The 17,479-nt window shown below is 45.1% G+C and overlaps 1 protein-coding gene across 1 annotated transcript in view; it reads right to left on the bottom strand.

Annotated features, from left to right (window-relative positions):
- Window positions 1-17,479, bottom strand: part of CORIN (corin, serine peptidase) — a 160,361-nt gene that overhangs the window by 73,527 nt on the left and 69,355 nt on the right. The window contains exons 6-8 of the mRNA XM_054990136.1: window positions 11,929-12,051; window positions 10,832-10,939; window positions 9,636-9,867 (exon numbers count right to left, since the gene is read on the bottom strand). Of these exons, the coding sequence (XP_054846111.1) occupies window positions 9,636-9,867; window positions 10,832-10,939; window positions 11,929-12,051 (463 nt within the window). The remainder of the gene's footprint in view (window positions 1-9,635; window positions 9,868-10,831; window positions 10,940-11,928; window positions 12,052-17,479) is intronic.

Below are 17,479 nucleotides of genomic sequence, written 5' to 3'. Positions count from 1 at the left end.
GGCAAGCATCCAACCATGCAGCCAGCAGAAAACCTATTTTTCCTGCATTCTTCTCCCTCACGCCATCTCTTTTGAACCCCACAAATACTATTCCTGAGGTTGCAGGGCTTATGTGGACATCATTCTCCCCCCCCACCCCCTTTCTGTCAGCATACCTCCTTTGAAGCCGAGAGAAGAATAGATAGTTTCACCTCCTTTCACCTCTTTATTGCAGCCACCCAACTGGACTCCAGGAATAATATCTCCAGAGTTCAAAAGGGACTGTAGGAGAGGGAGATGAATGCAGGAGGAAATCTGTGCACCTTCTGTTGGCAGTTTTCAGGATACAAGCTCTTTAACTTGAAGTTAAAGGGGTCACATTTCCTGAAATTCTGAAGCCATTTTTTTTCAACAAATGGAAATGTTAGAGAAAACTTGACGTATCAACAGTACTCTCTTCCTTACTGAATCTAAACTTTCTTTGTTCCTTTAAGAACAGAATATAGTTAATTTGGAATATAAACTTGTACAATGTGGTCTATTTATGAAATATTAATATCTTTATTATTTTAAAAATAATTTCAAATATATGCAGAGTTAGAGATGGAACTGCATGCTACTGTACACTTAATATATTTTAGTTTTTGTTTGTTGGAAAAATAGGGGGAAATAAAATAAAAGTTGAAAATAGAAACCTTAAACATTTTAATTTAAATGTTATTTCATCATCAGAAAAAGTGTCATAATTACTCTAGGCAGACAAAACTATCCATCCTTTAATTACTAAATTGATATCCTGTCCTATTGCATTAAATATTGGATTGAATTCATGAAGAAAAAGCAGGTTAAAAATCTAATAAACTGATAGCTAGGAAAGGGAAAGGAGAAACAGATATAAAAACATAAGCCTGAAACTTTTGCTACATTGCTTAGAAATTAGAGGCCGTTTCCAGATGGCTTACCTGCACCCGGAACGTTGCGCCACGTTGCGGGGAAAACGCGAAAACTCGTCGTGCGAGTTTTGCGTGACGTCGCAGGTTCTGGGTGCAAGTAAGCCATCTGGAAACGGCCAGAATCTCGACAGGGAGAGAAAATGCAAATACAAAGAACATAACGGCTGTAACTTCATATTTTTATTTAATTATTCCTTTCCTTTAGTGGTACGGCTTTATTGGCCACAGCCTTCAGCCTAACAACATTAATTTAAGGGAGAGGGAAAAACCCTACAAGGCCTGTTCTAATTAGAAAAGTTATTTCATTTTAATTTTATGCTGGATTACTACCAGGAAAGAGGCCAAAGACATAGTAATGTTTGGATCATTGGCACATAGAAGAAAAGAGAGACTTGGATAACTACTTATAAATCTGCCCTTCCCGAGCAACGAAATTAGCCATCTCTTTCTATCTTCACTAAATAAAGGACATCAAAGGACTAAATGAGTCAAAGTACCTATTTTCCCTGCATTACAAAAACAACAAAGTTATGAAAGAGGAGTTCCTGGAGACAGGGCCGGCGCACCCATTGAGGCCAGGTAGGCGGTGGCCTCAGGGCGCGAGGGCACCAGAGGGGCGCCAGACGGGGTGTCGGGGGTGGAGGCGCACACCACAGAGCTGGCATGGCTGGGCTGCAGCTGCTGCAGCCAGCCAGCCCCATGCCGCCACTGCCACATGCCCCCAGCTGGGTGCAGGAGCCACGAGCCGCTGCTGGGGCGGTGTGCGGAGTGCAGAGCAGCCTCCGCCCGCCACCCCAGCCATCCGTTGGTTAATGCCCCCGGCTTGCGCTGCTTGATGATGTCATCGTGTGATGATGTCATCACGCAGTCTGTGGTGTGCATGTGTGCTGTGCGTGCGTGCATGGGGGGGGGTGGCCGCAGGTGCCAGAAACCCTGGCGCCGGCAGTGCCTGGAGATCAACTCTTTAGTTCAGGAGATGGTATGGCATTGAATCACCAGCTAGAAAAATATCACGTCTTGGAAGAGTTAAAGCTTTTAAATATGCAGGGACAGTTACCAGAAGTTGTAGTCCATAATAAGAAAGAGAGCACACCCTTGTAATATGTGGATTTTTACTTCTAAGATTGAGATCTGATAACTGCTTATTTATACAGTACCATGGAACTTTACAGCACAAACAAGAAAATGTGCTGATTACTGCTGTGCCATATTTTTTTAATGATTCTTTAATTTCTCACAACACCGGGGGAGCCAGTGTGGTGCAGTGGTTAGAGTGCTGGACTAGGATATGAGAAATCCAGGTTTCGTATCTCCATCCTGCCACAGAAACTCCTAGGGGGACCTTGGGCCAATCACACACACTCTCAGCCTAACCTACCTCACAGGATTCTTGTAAGAATAGGACAGGAGAATGATGTAAGCCCCTTTGGGTCTTTACTGGGGAGAAAGGCAGGGTATAGACGATGCGACTAATTTTTATTTTCATTTTAAATTGCATAACTTAGCAAATACACACTCCAGTACTCTCGGCAATGAAAAATAGGGAAAAGGTGGAAGAATGTGCAATGATTGTCAGAGAGATGTTAGGTTTACATAGTTGTTTTGTAGTAGTCACTTAGGAAACGGTCCACTCAAGTCTTAACATCATCAAAAACATGGCGGCACTCACCTGCAATCGATGTTCATCAAGTGGTCTCCAGTGCAGTCACAGGAGGGTTCTGCGCCTGCACAGGCCTGCTGTGGGAGAAGAGCTCTCTAAAGCATTTTAGCACACCTACTCGGGTCCCAGTGCAGTCCCCCAAGGGTGATTAGTCAGCTGATTGACCACAGGATGGTGAGTTTGAGGCTCTTAATGAAAAAGGCTCTGGAGCATAGCTTCTCCTACTGCTGCTTCTCTTGCAGAGTCGAGATTGTTGGCATAATGGGAGGTGACAGTGGAAGTCCATGATGACCATGTCGCTGCTCAACAGATGGATTCAATAGAGAGTCCAGCTCTCCAAGCAGCTGATGCAGCCTGAGATCGGGTAGAGTGTGCTCCAATCTTGATGGGACATTCAATGTGAGAAAGACTGTAATAGAGTCTGTTCTAGAGACTATCTACCTTGATATAGACTGGGAGGCAGGGCTTTTTTTCAGCTGGAACGTGGTGGTACGAGTTCCGGAACCTCTTAAAAATGGTCACATGGTTGGTGGCCCCGCCCCCTGATCTCCAGACAGAGGAGAGTTTAGATTGCCCTCCAAGGGCAATCTAAACTCCCCTCTGTCTGGAGATCAGGGGGCGGGGCCACCAGCCATGTGACCATTTTCTCCGAGGGCAACCCACTGAGTTCCCCCACCTCTTTTCCCAGAAAAAAAGCCCTGCTGGGAGGACACCTCAAGGCCTTTTTGGGAGCTGGAGTAAGCTATAAAGAGATTAGAGCCTTTTCTAAAGCTCCTTGTTCTGTCTAAGTAAAACAGCCCTGCGAATATCTTGCAGTGCAAAACACTTTCTTTGTTATCCTGAGGAGAGGGGGAAAGAGAAGGTAAAGAAATATCTTGGGCCAGGTTAAATTTCATAACAACTTTAGGCAGAAAGGTGAAATAAGAAGAACTTCGGATAATTTTGGAGTCATACACTTTGAGAAAGGGAGGGTCACATCTGAGAGCACCTGACTCTAATACCCTCTAGTGGTGATTGCCACTAGAAATGTGGTCTTCCAGGACAAAAGATGTAAAGAACAAGTTGCCAGGGTCTCAAAAGGGAAAGTACAAGAGATAAAATCCACTGATGAACTAAAACTGGCATGGGCAGAAACTTGTTTCTAAGTCCTTTAAGGAATGTCTTCTTTTCAAGCTGGACAAATAATAAACAGCGATTAACCTTGTCATGAAATGCAGATATAGCCACTAAGTGCACCCTAATCAAATTAATGGATAAACCTTCTTTAGTCAAGGAAAGCAAATAATCTAGAACTAGCAGTAGAGGACATACGACAAGAGACACTTTGTACTGTGCACACCATTCCATTTAAACTGACAATATCTCTTGGTAGAGGGCTTCTTAGCACAGGAGATAACGTCCTTGATCTCTATCAGGGCTTTTTTTCAGCAGGAACGGAGTTCCGGAACCTCTTGAAAATGGTCACATGGCTGGTGGCCCCGCCCTCTGATCTCCAGACAGAGGGGAGTTGAGATTGCCCTTCGTGCCGCTGGAGCAGCACGGAGGGCAATCTCAACTCCCCTCTGTCTGGAGATCGGGGGCGGGGCCACCAGCCATGTGATCATTTTCTCCAAGGGCAACCCACTGAGTTCTACCACCTCTTTTCCCAGAAAAAAAGCCCTGATCTCGATAGAAAAACCAACTTAACTATCAACCACGCCATCAGATGGAAAGAGGGGATACTGGGATGGAAGTGTCGTCTGTTTTTGAGCTGAAGAGCTCCTTGCCGTCAAAAGGGAGATCCTTGATGTAAGCCTTGGTCTCATTTGGAAGAATGGAGCCAAGAGTGCCCGTGAAGTGCAAGGGCAGAGGCAAGAATCCTTGCAGCACGGCCTGCTACGTGTTTAGCGGAATTAACTTGATGCTTGGGGAGTTTACATCCCTCCAACTGCAGAACTCTCACCAGCTTGTGTTTATCCTCTGGCAGCAGTTCCGAATAGGAGACAACCGTTTCCCACAAAAATAGCGGATACCTTGCCACGATTATTTATTTATATTCAATATATACTCCGCCTTCCCCACACCAGCAGGCTCAGGGTGGATCACAACAAAACATTTCCAAGCAAAGGAATGTTTTGATTGCCTCTATGCTAATTGCATTCTGCCTTCTTGTGATTTATGACCCCTCCCTTTTCTCTCTCTTTCCCCCTCCTCTTCTGTATCTGCCCAGTTTTGATCAGGCATCTGATGAAGAGAACTTGATTCTCGAAAGCTTATGCTATAATAAAATTGGTTAGTCTTAAAGGTGCTACTGGACTCTTTTTGATTTTGCTACTACAGACTAACACGGCTAACTCCTCTGGATCTATGACCATGGAAAGCACCGCATTCAGCCGAATGGAGAGGAAATCCATCAACCTCATGAAGAAACTGGCACAGATACAAACAGACATCATCTTTCTTTCTAAATGCAAAAGACTGGACATTCTACCCAAGGGACTTCGTGTGAGGAATCCATTGAAATCCACTTACCACACAGACTACAGTGAGAAACTATGCAACACCTTATCCAGGAAACTCTTAATTCACCTCATTGGACTGATGTACAGCAAGCAACAATGGATCAAGCAAGAGGTCTCTGAACTAGACTCTTCCATGAAGTGCACCCCCTCTGCACAGACCGGTAACTGGGAGATGTTTGCCACAACCAGAGAAACTATTTATTGTAATCTATTCACTGAATTACAGAACAAGAAGGAGAAGAAATTCTCAAAACTCCTGCCTGCAACAGAGAGCAAAAACACTTGGGATCCAAGCAACATCATCAATCTTTCCAGTTACAAGCTGAGCCCAGCAGAGGAATCAGTCCTCTCACGTGGACTATCCTTTTGCCCAGCCAGACCCACACAAACCATACAACTTTGTGGGGACCTGGAGGCCTATTTTAGACGCCTAAGACTGAAAGAATTCTTCAACTACTCTGCTGGACAAAATGACGAACAAAGCACTGAACAGACACCATCACAGCAGCCTCAGCAGCCCCCACCCCCCCAACCCAGCAATACACAACCATCGTTACAAAACTCCAGGAAAAAGAATTCCACATGGGCACCCCCTGAGGGCCGTAACTCCTCATTGGACTTTTACATTGAATGCTTCCGTAGACGTGCTCAGGCTGAGATAATTGACAAACAACAACACCTAAAGCAGAACCTCAGCCGTGGAGAAAGAGAGGCCATAAACAGCCTCCAAAATAATTCTGACATCGTAATCAAGGAAGCTGACAAAGGCGGAGCAGTTGTCATCATGGATAAACAAAATTATATACAAGAAGCAGAAAGACAACTCTCCAACACAACATTCTATAAAATACTACCTTCTGACCCCACTGAACAATACAAAAGGGAACTCAATAAAATATTAAAAACACTCCCCATGGACATACAAGAATGCATCCATACGGACACACCCCAGGAACCACGACCAGGAAGATTCTACCTACTACCCAAAATCCACAAAGCGGGTAACCCAGGACGCCCAATTGTTGCAGGAAAATGCACCATCACAGTAGGAGTCTCGGGATACATGGACTCTATCCTCAGGCCCTATGCCACCAGCACACCCAGCTATTTACGGGACACCACTGACTTCCTCAGGAAAATACAATCCATTGACAACCTACCTGATGACACCATCCTAGCAACCATGGATGTGGAGGCCTTGTACACCAATATCCCACATGCAGATGGATTGCAAGCCATACGGAATATTATCCCGGACAAAACCACAGCAAACCTCGCCACTGAACTTTGTCACTTCGTACTCACTCACAATTACTTCGAATTTGGTGACAACTTATATCTACAGGTTAATGGCACAGCCATGGGCACACGCATGGCACCACAATATGCTAACATATTCATGGCGGACTTAGAGCAACGCTTCCTCAGCTCCCATCCACTGGAACCACTACTATACTTAAGATTCCTGGATGACATCTTCATCATTTGGACCCATGGGAAGGAAGCCCTTGAGAGATTTCATCAGGACTTCAATAACTTTCACCCTACTATCAACCTAAGCCTGGACCACTCTACACAACAGGTACACTTCCTGGACACCACTGTACAACTACATAATGGACGAATAAATACCACCTTATACCGGAAACCAACAGACCGATACTCATATCTACATGCCTCCAGCTTCCACCCTAAACATACCACTCGGTCTATTGTCTACAGCCAAGCCTTACGTTACAACCGTATCTGCTCCAATACTCTCGACCGAGACTCACACTTAAGAGATTTACAACAAGCATTTTTGGGACTACAGTACCCACCAAATGAAGTGAAGAAACAAATTAACAGGGCCAGACTAGTACCCAGAAACAGTCTGCTCCAGGACAAACCTAAAGGAACTAATAACAGAACACCACTGGTTGTCACCTATAGCTCCCAGCTCAAACCCATCCAACGTATCATCAGTGAGCTACAACCCATCCTGGAAAATGATACCTCTCTCTCAGAAGCCCTGGGTGGAAGACCTTTCCTTGCCTACAGACAGCCCCCCAATCTTAAACGACTTCTCACTTACAATCATGAATCGGCCAGCAGAGTCACCAGCACAGGGACCAGGCCCTGCAACAGACCCAGATGCCAGCTCTGCCCCTATATCTACCCAGGGAATACAATTACAGGACCCAATGGCATCAACTACACTGTCTCTGGCTCTTACAGCTGCTCATCCTCCAATCTGATATATGCCCTCATGTGCCAACAATGTCCTTCTGCTCTGTACATTGGACAAACCAGCCAACCTCTACGCAAAAGAATAAATGGACACAAATCTGACATTAGAAATGGAAACGTCCAAAAACCAGTGGGAGAACACTTCAATCTACCAGGACATTCCACCAAAGACTTAAAGGTCGCTGTGGTTCAACAGAAACCTTTCAAAAACAAAATCCAACGGGAGGCTGCTGAATTGGAATTCATATGCAAATTTGACTCTGTCAAGCGGGGACTGAATAGAGACTATGAATGGTTATCACATTACCACAGGTAACAGATTCTCTTTACAGAGGCGTGATCTAGGGGAGCCCAGTGACGCCTGGTGTGGGCTTTCGGGGACCACAGTTCTCTTTGTCAGATGCAACTGGCAGGGAGAGCTGTGGTTACCGAAGGCTTATACTACATAGGAATTGGACACCTTCACTGCTACAAACTGACTGCACAACAAAAGGAGATGTTTACATTTCCAAGCAAAGGAATGTTTTGATTGCCTCTATGCTAATTGCATTCTGCCTTCTTGTGATTTATGACCCCTCCCTTTTCTCTCTCTTTCCCCCTCCTCTTCTGTATCTGCCCAGTTTTGATCAGGCATCTGATGAAGAGAACTTGATTCTCGAAAGCTTATGCTATAATAAAATTGGTTAGTCTTAAAGGTGCTACTGGACTCTTTTTGATTTAACAAAACTTAAAACACATTTTACAGTTTAGGCCATTAAGACCATTAAAAGCATAAAATATTTACATACCATAGTTTAAAATGATGGGCTGATCATTAGAAATTTTAAACAATACAGCTGAAGATGAATAGAATTTCCTGCCATAGGCATCAAGCTTTCAACCCTCTCTGTCCCCTGGTGCCACGAGCTGAGAGCCCTTCGGCTTGCCCTGAAGAGCCTCCACTACAATAGAGTTAGAAGTGGGATGTATGAAAAGAAAAAGACAGAGATAGAGAGTCTCTGTCTTTTTCAAAGAGGCAGGGACAGAACCAGGATTATTCCATGGATCCACAGTAACATTTAAAGTCCCTGCATAATGGGGAAAGCAATTGGTCTTGAAGAGGGAGAAAACAGGGTTGCATTTACCTGTTACTGTTGTTCGTTGTGTGGTCTTCTGTGCAGACACACATGGGACTGCAAACACGCAGGCCAGCCACAGAGTCACATACATGTTAAATTAGCTCAGAAATTTTCAACCCCTCAAAAATAAATAAAATAGTTATTTTTGAATTTTAAAGACGCTTCTGGTGCTATTTATGCCGTTTAAGGATAGAGAAGAGGGAAAGAGGAGGAGGGAACATCATATCATGTGACTGTAAATCTTTTTAACAACCTATGTTTGTTTACTTGTAATCAAGCTCTAGTTGAAGAAAAAAGAAAAAGAAAAAAAGGGAGAAGAACCTTCCTAGCGAACCAAGAATGCTGAAAATGTTTTTTACAGGAGAGCTGAAAGACTGTCTACTCTCAGCAGTGGCAGAAAGAGAACTGAGGAAGGGGGACACACACATACACACGCCGCTTGTTTGGAGAGCCAGTTTGGTGTGGTGGTTAAGAGCACGGGACTCTAATCCCACTCCTCCACTTGAAGCCAGTTGGGTGACCTTAGGACAGTCACAGCTTCTAGCTCTCTCAGCCCCACCCACCTCACAGGGTGTTTTCTTGTGGGGATAATAATGACATAGTTTGTAAACTGCTCTGAGTGGATGTTAAGTCATCCTGAAAGGCGGTATATAAATCAAATGTTGTTGTTGTTGTTGTTGTTGTGTGCTCAAAAGGGCAGGAAACTAGCATGCAAAAGGGGGAGGGTTGCTAAAACGCTTCAGAGAGCTCTAGAACCTTCTCCTGTGGTAAGCCTGCGTAGGTGAGCAGAACCCTTGTAGGACTGCAGTGTGATCGTGACAATGAACCAAATTTCCAATGCAATCTTAAACAGAGCACACTCCTAAGCCCATTGGCTTAAGTGGAGTTAGAAGGGTATCTCTGCTTAGGATTGCACTGTTCATGATCCATGAATTCATTTGTGTTGCACATGATGGTAAAGATGAGGAAGACATTGTCTACATGGCTAGCTCTTGCTGAGTCACTGATTTAACACTGGATTCGCTGATTTACACTGATTTAATGTGCAGCCTACTGCCTTGGCTGTATGAGAGCTTCTGAAAACTAACATGAGCAACAATAGGAACCTCTGGTCTCACCATTGATATTGTCCTTCTGTAATCAGAATTAAAAAAGGGGGGGGGGAATTAAACAACAGATAGCTATCAAAGATTACCTGCATGGCGGGATTCGTTGGTTTGTTTGAGGATTGCATTTTGGCACCAAGATTGTACAGGCAAAAAACATCAAGTATTTGTAACAATTAGTCTGAACCAAAGCTGGGAAAAGAGACGACTCCCAGCTAATGGAGGCTTCTTTCTGTGTTTGATGGCCCAAGTAATTGGGGTAATTAGTGTAATTATACGGCAAGTTCATGCACAATTCCAACGTAATTGGTTCACATTGACCTGGTAGAGAAAAAATAGTGAAATTACATTTTAAAATGCATAAGTAATAATTTTGGAATTCTATAGTTTCAGGAATCGTCCAGTAATTCCAGGGTGCAAGATTAGTGGAGGGGATTCTATTTTACCCTCCCCCATTCTCAAAGGAAAGTATATATTTGTTTCTTTTAACTTGAACATGTATCCTGTAATAAAATTCAAATTGAAGCATATCACACCAGAAACAAGACCCATATAGTTCTATGACATACAGCATCTTTTCATCCAGACCACAGCTCCTTATGTAGCAGACTCAAAATTTTGTTTCCTAAAATAGCTTGCTAAATGACAAGAAAGCTGTTTTTGGAAGGACGGTATACCTCCAAAGTCCCACTGTAGGTACAGAATGCATTATGCATTCATCTAAATCCCAACCATAGGCATGGACGGGTTTTTTATTGTTATCAATGTTTCTAATGTTGTTACCAATGGTACCAATGTTCTTACAGCTTCCAAAATGCTTTCTCTCTATATATATTTCAAAGTGAAGAGCATGTGAACTTCTTAGTAAAATTCCCAATAGCTACTATGTGCAGGGCTTTTTTTCAGCTGGAACGTGGTGGAATGGAGTTCCGGAACTTCTTGAAAATGGTCACATGGCTGGTGGCCCCGCCCCCTGATCTCCAGACAGAGGGGAGTTGAGATTGCCCTCCGCGCCACCAAGCAGCACGGAGGGCGATCTAAACTCCCCTCCGTCTGGAGATCAGGGGCCGGGGCCACCAGCCATGTGACCATTTTCTCCGAGGGCAAACCACTGAGTTCCACCACCTCTTTTCCCAGAAAAAAAGCCCTGATCAGAAGTAACTAAAACAGAAAAGAATACTTTCTCCAATGTCCTGAAATACACCATCATTAATGTAACCAACATGGAAGCTGCTAGAAGCAGGCATGAGAGACAGCTCTGATATGAAGGGAATTCCCTACTCACTACAATTTGCATGGCTTTTATCCACATGACAGGAAGAAGAGTTGCTGCAGGAATCAGGACAAGATGTAGAAGTGCATTTCTGATCTCCTTGGTGACATGGCATCTGACCTAGAAGGCAAAAATAAGATGTTACAGTAGTTGCTGTGTGGTGGAACAATTTTTGGCCAATAAGATAGTCAGTACTAAAAAGGCAAGAGTTAACAAAAGCTTTGACCTAGCACCCTCAAATAATGTATCTTGATCCAGTATTTAAAGTCACTAAGATAACCATAATGGTAATTATATTACAGCCAACAAGCATTCTATCCTTTCATGGAAGCAAACATTCTGTCTCATATATTAAGAAACCAGTCTGTTTAACAGACACACAATAACAACCTTTTTGAAAAGAATAAACTGCAAATGTCACTCTAGCTTAGTTGCAATTATTTTAATCAGGGTTTACCCTTGTGCTGGTGGGTTCGAAACCTGTGCTGCCCCCACAGCTCTGTTTCAAATTTCTGCAATTTCAAGTCCTTTTGAGTTGCTTATTAGATGTATTACCTACTGAATGCATTCATTTACACTGTGTAATCTACCTTGCAGTTTCGGCAAGAAAAGCAGACTATATGTAATGTAAATAAAATTTAAATAATAATAACAACAACAACAATAGCAAAAAGAGTCCAGTAGCACCTTTAAGACTAACCAATTTTATTGTAGCATAAGCTTTCGAGAGCCACAGCTCTCTTCGTCAGATGCAACTTTATTGTACCGTAAGCTTTCGAGAGCCACAGCTCTCTCTGTCAGATGCAACTTTATTGTAGCATAAGCTTTCGAGAGCCACAGCTCTCTCTGTCAGATGCAACCTGACGGTTGCATCTGACAAAGAGAGCTGTGGCTCTCGAAAGCTTATGCTACAATAAAGTTGGTTAGTCTTAAAGGTGCTACTGGACTCTTTTTGATTTTGCTACTACAGACTAACACGGCTAACTCCTCTGGATCAACAACAACAATAGGACTCTGTACTCCTCCCCAAAATATACGAGTGCAACTGTCTAAGATTCTGCATCTTTTTTGTTTCTGAGTTGTTCAGCAGGAAGCAACAAGGGATATACCCATCCTTTCACTGCAGTTTTCTTCATCGCTTCCATCCTTACAGTCGCGATCGCCATCGCACTGGAATGCACTGGGAACACACTGTCCGTTTTTACATTCTGCCAGTCCCTGACTGTGACATGCTGGGGGAAAAGAAAATATATTCTGAAAAGGTTGAAGAGCTACCTATTTCCTGAACAGTTATTTAATGGGGATAAATATATCACGGAAACAATATGATTATTAGTGCCATATGGGTTTCATGTTTATATAATTTGCTCAAATGATAATGAAAGTGTGGAAAATGCAATGCAATAAACATGCTCTGCTAAAACACTAGGAGTAATCACTGTGTTCAATAGTAAAATGAGCAGCCCCTACCAACATGACCCCCTACAGAGAAGGCAATGGTCTATGTATCCAGGGACTCCTCAAATATGCAAGGAAATATGACTTTTTAGAGGGGGGGCTTCTAAAAACATGATTTAAGTAGGCCTGGAATGTCGAAAGTAACTGAGCTAACAGGGAAAAGAGGAGAGAAGAAATTAGTCTGCTCAAGCCCCTGAAAACTTAGGGCCAAACTAAATATTACGTTTTACATGAGTTCCCAATGATGACTTGCAACCATATTGCAACTATGAGTCCCTTAAGGATCCAACTCCTTATAAAAGCACTGCAGGGGCCTTATTTGAACTAGGATTAAGGTTGCCAGTCTCGGGGTGGGGCAGAGGATCCCAGCTCCCAGCTGCTGTCCCCCGCCACCACTCACCTGGCCAGCCGGGGTGGGGGGGAAGGTAGGGGAACAGGCCTCCTGGACACACTCCTGGCACGGTGCAATGACATCACTCCCAGAAATGACATCATTTTACAGGCCCCTGGAGCACTCCGACACTTTGCACCGGGCTGATTTGCACTGGGAATGCTACTGGAGCCTGCACGATGATGTCACTCCTGGAACGGATGCCATTGTGCCATACTAGGAGTGCCGAGCAGCGCGGAGGGCAATCTCAACTCCCCTCTGTCTGGAGGTCAGGGGGCGGGGCCACCACCCATGTGACCATTTTCAAGAGGTTCCGGAACTCCGTTCCACCTCATTCCAGCTGAAAAAAGGCCCTGGTCCTTAGTGAACACTGGAGGGGAACATTTCAAGGGGGGGGGGGAGGTAGCATTTCCAAATGGTTCCTGCCACATCTGTTATTCTTAGCAGGGCCCCAGCATGTAAACATTATATCTGACTGGGTACAAAATTCCAAATTAGAGAATCTGGCAGAAATCAACACAAAAATCCTTAGATCTTTTGTTTCTAGTAATACAGTTCCTTGCATTTAACAGTACTGATACTCACAAACAGTACTCACAAACTCAAGCCACTTACAACAGTTGACCTCATCTGATTTGTCTATGCAGTCATGGTCACCATCACACACCCAATCCATTGTTATGCACCTCCCATCTCCACACTGGTGTTCTGTCTCTGGATTACAGTCTTCATAAAAATAAAATTAACAAAATCAAGGAAAGGAATTAATACAGCTCTGCAATATACCATTAGACTGCCAACAGAGGAAGTTGCCGTTCTCTTGTCTGTGCTACCAAGCTGAGAGACCACTATTCAATATTTCGCAGCTATTAAGGTCTGGCGATCGCAACTTGGCCAGGATTCAAGGAGCTATTTTAGGCACCCCAGGGATATATTTTTTTTTGTACTTTATTCTTTGAACACACACTTCATAAAGATCAACGTTCAATTTTCCCAATGCCAATCTCAGACATTACAAAAGCAAGATTTTGAAACATCCCTTTTTATGCTTCCTGGAGGTGAGCTGTGCGAGAAACACCAATACAAAGACATGTTTTGAATGCAAATGTATCTCCACAGTTCTTCGAATTGTAGCCACCACCAGAGCCATGCTAAGCAGAGTGGCACATTTCTAAGAACACGGACTTCAATGGACTTACCAAGGCGTAACTCTGCATGGTGCCTCTGCATGTGCCATAAGACGTTCTGATGAAGAATAATAAGCCAACAGGGGAAAGATAGCTCTCCAAGCTAGAAAGCCAGTTTGGTGTAGTGGTTAAGAGTGATGTAAGTCCAATCTGGAGAGCCAGGTTTGATTCCCCACTCCTCCGCTTGAAGCCAGCTGGGCGACCTTGGGTCAGTCTCAGCTCTCTCAGAGCTCTCTCAGCCCCACCCACCTCACAGGGTGATTGTTGTTGTGGGGATAATAATAACATACTTTGTAAACCCCTCTGAGTGGGCTTTAAGTTGTCCTGAAGAGCAGGATATAAATCAAATGTTGTTGTTGTTGTTATAAGATCAGGTTTCTTGGACAAGAACTAGAGTTGATATCTATCCATGTATCACATTGTCAGCCCAACCTTTTCCCTAGGAGCTGTGGGTGGCAAACCTGGCTCCCCTCCATTTTATTCTCATAACAACTTGATGAGACAGATAGTGCTAGGAGAGAGAGTGACTGGTGCACAGCTACCCACTGAGCCCCATGGCTGAGTGGGTCTTTGAACTTTGATCTCCTTGAGAGGCTTACATTGCAATCCTAAGAAGAGTTACTCCTGTCTAAGCCCATGGGTTTAGACAGGAGTAACTCTTCTTAGGATTGCACTGCCAATCTGACACGCTAACAGCAATGACTGTAGTTGATCCTCATGGTAGGAAGCAGTCCAACAAGTGCAGCCTTTCTGCCATTCCCTACATTTTCATGCTAGGAACAGCTGTCTCTTTTGGAAGGTCTCACTGCCTTGCAATGGCTTATGGCACAGGTCTCTGGATAAAAGATGGAACCCCTAACAGTCCCTTCTTGTATATTTTTCCTATGTTTCAAGCTACAGATATCAAACAGCTTTTCCCAATAGTATCAAAGCTGCCGAAGAACTGTACTGCCAGTAGCCAATACAAAACTGCACAGTTACCAATGATGCAGAGGACCAGTTCTGCTGACCAGTTATGTTTCAGATGCCGGTTCACTTGAGGACAGGAGATGTTTTCTACACTATATCTGAGAGAACTATAACATTGATTGAGCAGAGAAAGGAAGTAGAGAAAAACTTAGATTTTTCGGTGAATTACACAACTCTGAGGACACTGAATAAAATTAATATCAGAGGCCCAGATTTTTCTTTTTAAAGGCATGATAAAAATTCCAGCAACAAGAAAGAGTTGCTGGAATCAGTTCCAGTCTCCTGCAAGGATGTGGAAGATGGTTGTGGCCAATTGCTGAAAAACATCAAAATGATTTTGATGGAAGAATTTTGTAGCCTAGAAACAGCCAACAAAGTAGAAACAAAGATAAAAGAATTGCAGACAGATAAAACAGAGGATAATGAAACTACACAAATGAAATTATATAAAGTGATTTCAGCTACTTTCGCTCTCAGCAGTAGGCCATCTTGTACTTTTGAAAAAGCTATTTCTTACGATAATGAATTCACCAAAAAAAGAGAGGGAAAGTTATGTTCGTGGAGGAAGGAGCATTCAGGAAACTGGCTCTCATGGCAAAATCGCTGTCCTGTTAGGCAAAGTATTGTTCAGCAACAGCCTTAAAAAAAATTGTAATCTTTCACATCACAGAGAAAAAAACATTTTCAGCTGAACAGGGGAAGGGGAAACTATTACCTATGAGGCCATGCCTGACCCCACAGGAACCCCTATATCTGCATGCACATAAATGCACCTCAATTAAATATTCAATTTAATATGAAAACAGGGACACTAAAATTGGCAGGATTTCCCCTGGAATTGGAGAAAAGAGTCCTAGAATGCTCCTCACCAAAAACACCAAAAAACCCAGAAATAACTTACTTCCTTGACTAATTCAAAATCTTTAAAGTATAACAGAAGGTAAAGGAATCCCTTAAAAATACTGCCAGGCTCTGCTGAAGGGACGTCGGAGCCTGGGGGGTGGGGGCTTGCCCTCCAGGATGACCTTCCCATCCAAGCCGGCTGCCAGATGGGCTTCAGAAATGGGTAAGGCAACTCCGGTACTTTGGCCACCTCCAGGGTGTGTGGTGTTCCCCTATATACCAATGAGATCTGAACAATGGGCCGTCAGTGTGTGCAGAGATAGACACAGGAGACTTGGGTCCACTGCTGCACTGGGAACTGTGGGGGTAGCAAGTGGAACCGGACAGGGCTTTTTTTCAGTAGGAACGCGGTGGAACGGAGTTCCGGAACCTCTTGAAAATGGTCACATGGCTGGTGGCCCCGCCCCCTGATCTCCAGACAGAGGGGAGCTTAGATTGCCCTCTGCGCCACTAAGCTGATCAGGGGGCGGGGCCACCAGCCATGTGACCATTTTCTCCGAGGGCAACCCTCTGAGTTCCACCACCTCTTTTCCCAGAAAAAAAGCCCTGGGCCCAGACAATGAAGAAGGTGCTGCTGGAGTCGAGGAGAGCATGCACACTTCTCCACGTTAGGAGGACAGTGGCAAGAAGCACTGGCATCCGGACAGAGCCTGTGGAGGCTGGAGGGCGAATTCCCACCCTGCATCGCGTTCCATCAGGTGGTACTACTTTCAGAAGTGCCCCAGTTGCCTGCATGTAGAGCATAGGCCCCTCCCGGGTGTAGGTCCCCGTCCACTGGGTAGAACTTCCTCCGCTGGTTCTCCCCTGGCTTGCTGATACCTGGAGGGACCCAGGTTCTGACGGCTGGAGTGGGATGCTCACCTGAATGCTGGAACCAGGGGACGGTTGCAGACTGACCCTCTAGACCAGCCCTCAGCCACTGGCAGGTTCTAGGCTGTTCTGCTGGAGATGCCTGGGCCGTGGGCCTGCCAAGGGCTGTGGCTCCCAGTGGGGGCAGTGTTCAGGGACTGGCTGATGGCCTCAGTGGTGGTGAAATTTTCCAGCAGGGTCACAAGGTCCTTCAGGTCTGTGCACTTGTTCTGCAGGATCCAGGCATGGCCCTCAGAGGGGACTTTCTGCAGTACTTGTTCCAACACTGCTTCGGAGCTGCTGGCTGTATGGGAGGTTCCCAGGCCTGACAAATGTTGTGCATGATGGAGGTCTGGGCTTCCTGCTGCTGGGCAATCACAATGGTCATCTCCCTCGGTGTTTTGGGGTTGAGCCAGCAGGTGGCTAATTCCTTCAGCTCTGCCCTGACTAGATGGCACCAGTTCCTCCTCACTGGGGCCAACTGACAGGGCTGAAGGCCCATTCAGGGGCTTCCAGGGGCCCTTCCCGCCCCGCCCCCTTCTTGGCCCTCTAGTGTTTCCCGGCAGGGTGGGGCTGGCCAGCTCTCTTCATTCTGCATGGCTGGACTGCCGCACCTCTGTGGTCTCTGGTAGTCCCAACCCAGCCAACTTTGGGGATGCTGTTCCCATGGGCGTCCTGCAGGCCCGGCTGCATTCGCTGCTGCTGGGAGGGGAGGCGATTGCAGCATGGCTGAGGCACATGGGGCCCCTTCCATGGGCCGGTTCCCCCACTGCCAGCTCTAGCTGCACCCCTGGCCTGGCTGTGCTGCAGCTGCAGCACTCAGAGCCCTGCTCGTCAGCCAGCTCTCCCGCTGCCGACTCTAACTGTGACAGTCAGCAGTGCCTGTTTCCCAGGGCTTTTTTT

Source organism: Eublepharis macularius, chromosome 10 (assembly GCF_028583425.1).
Source record: "Eublepharis macularius isolate TG4126 chromosome 10, MPM_Emac_v1.0, whole genome shotgun sequence".
Classification (NCBI taxonomy): domain Eukaryota; kingdom Metazoa; phylum Chordata; class Lepidosauria; order Squamata; family Eublepharidae; genus Eublepharis; species Eublepharis macularius.
This window is presented reverse-complemented; position numbering and strand designations above follow the sequence as displayed.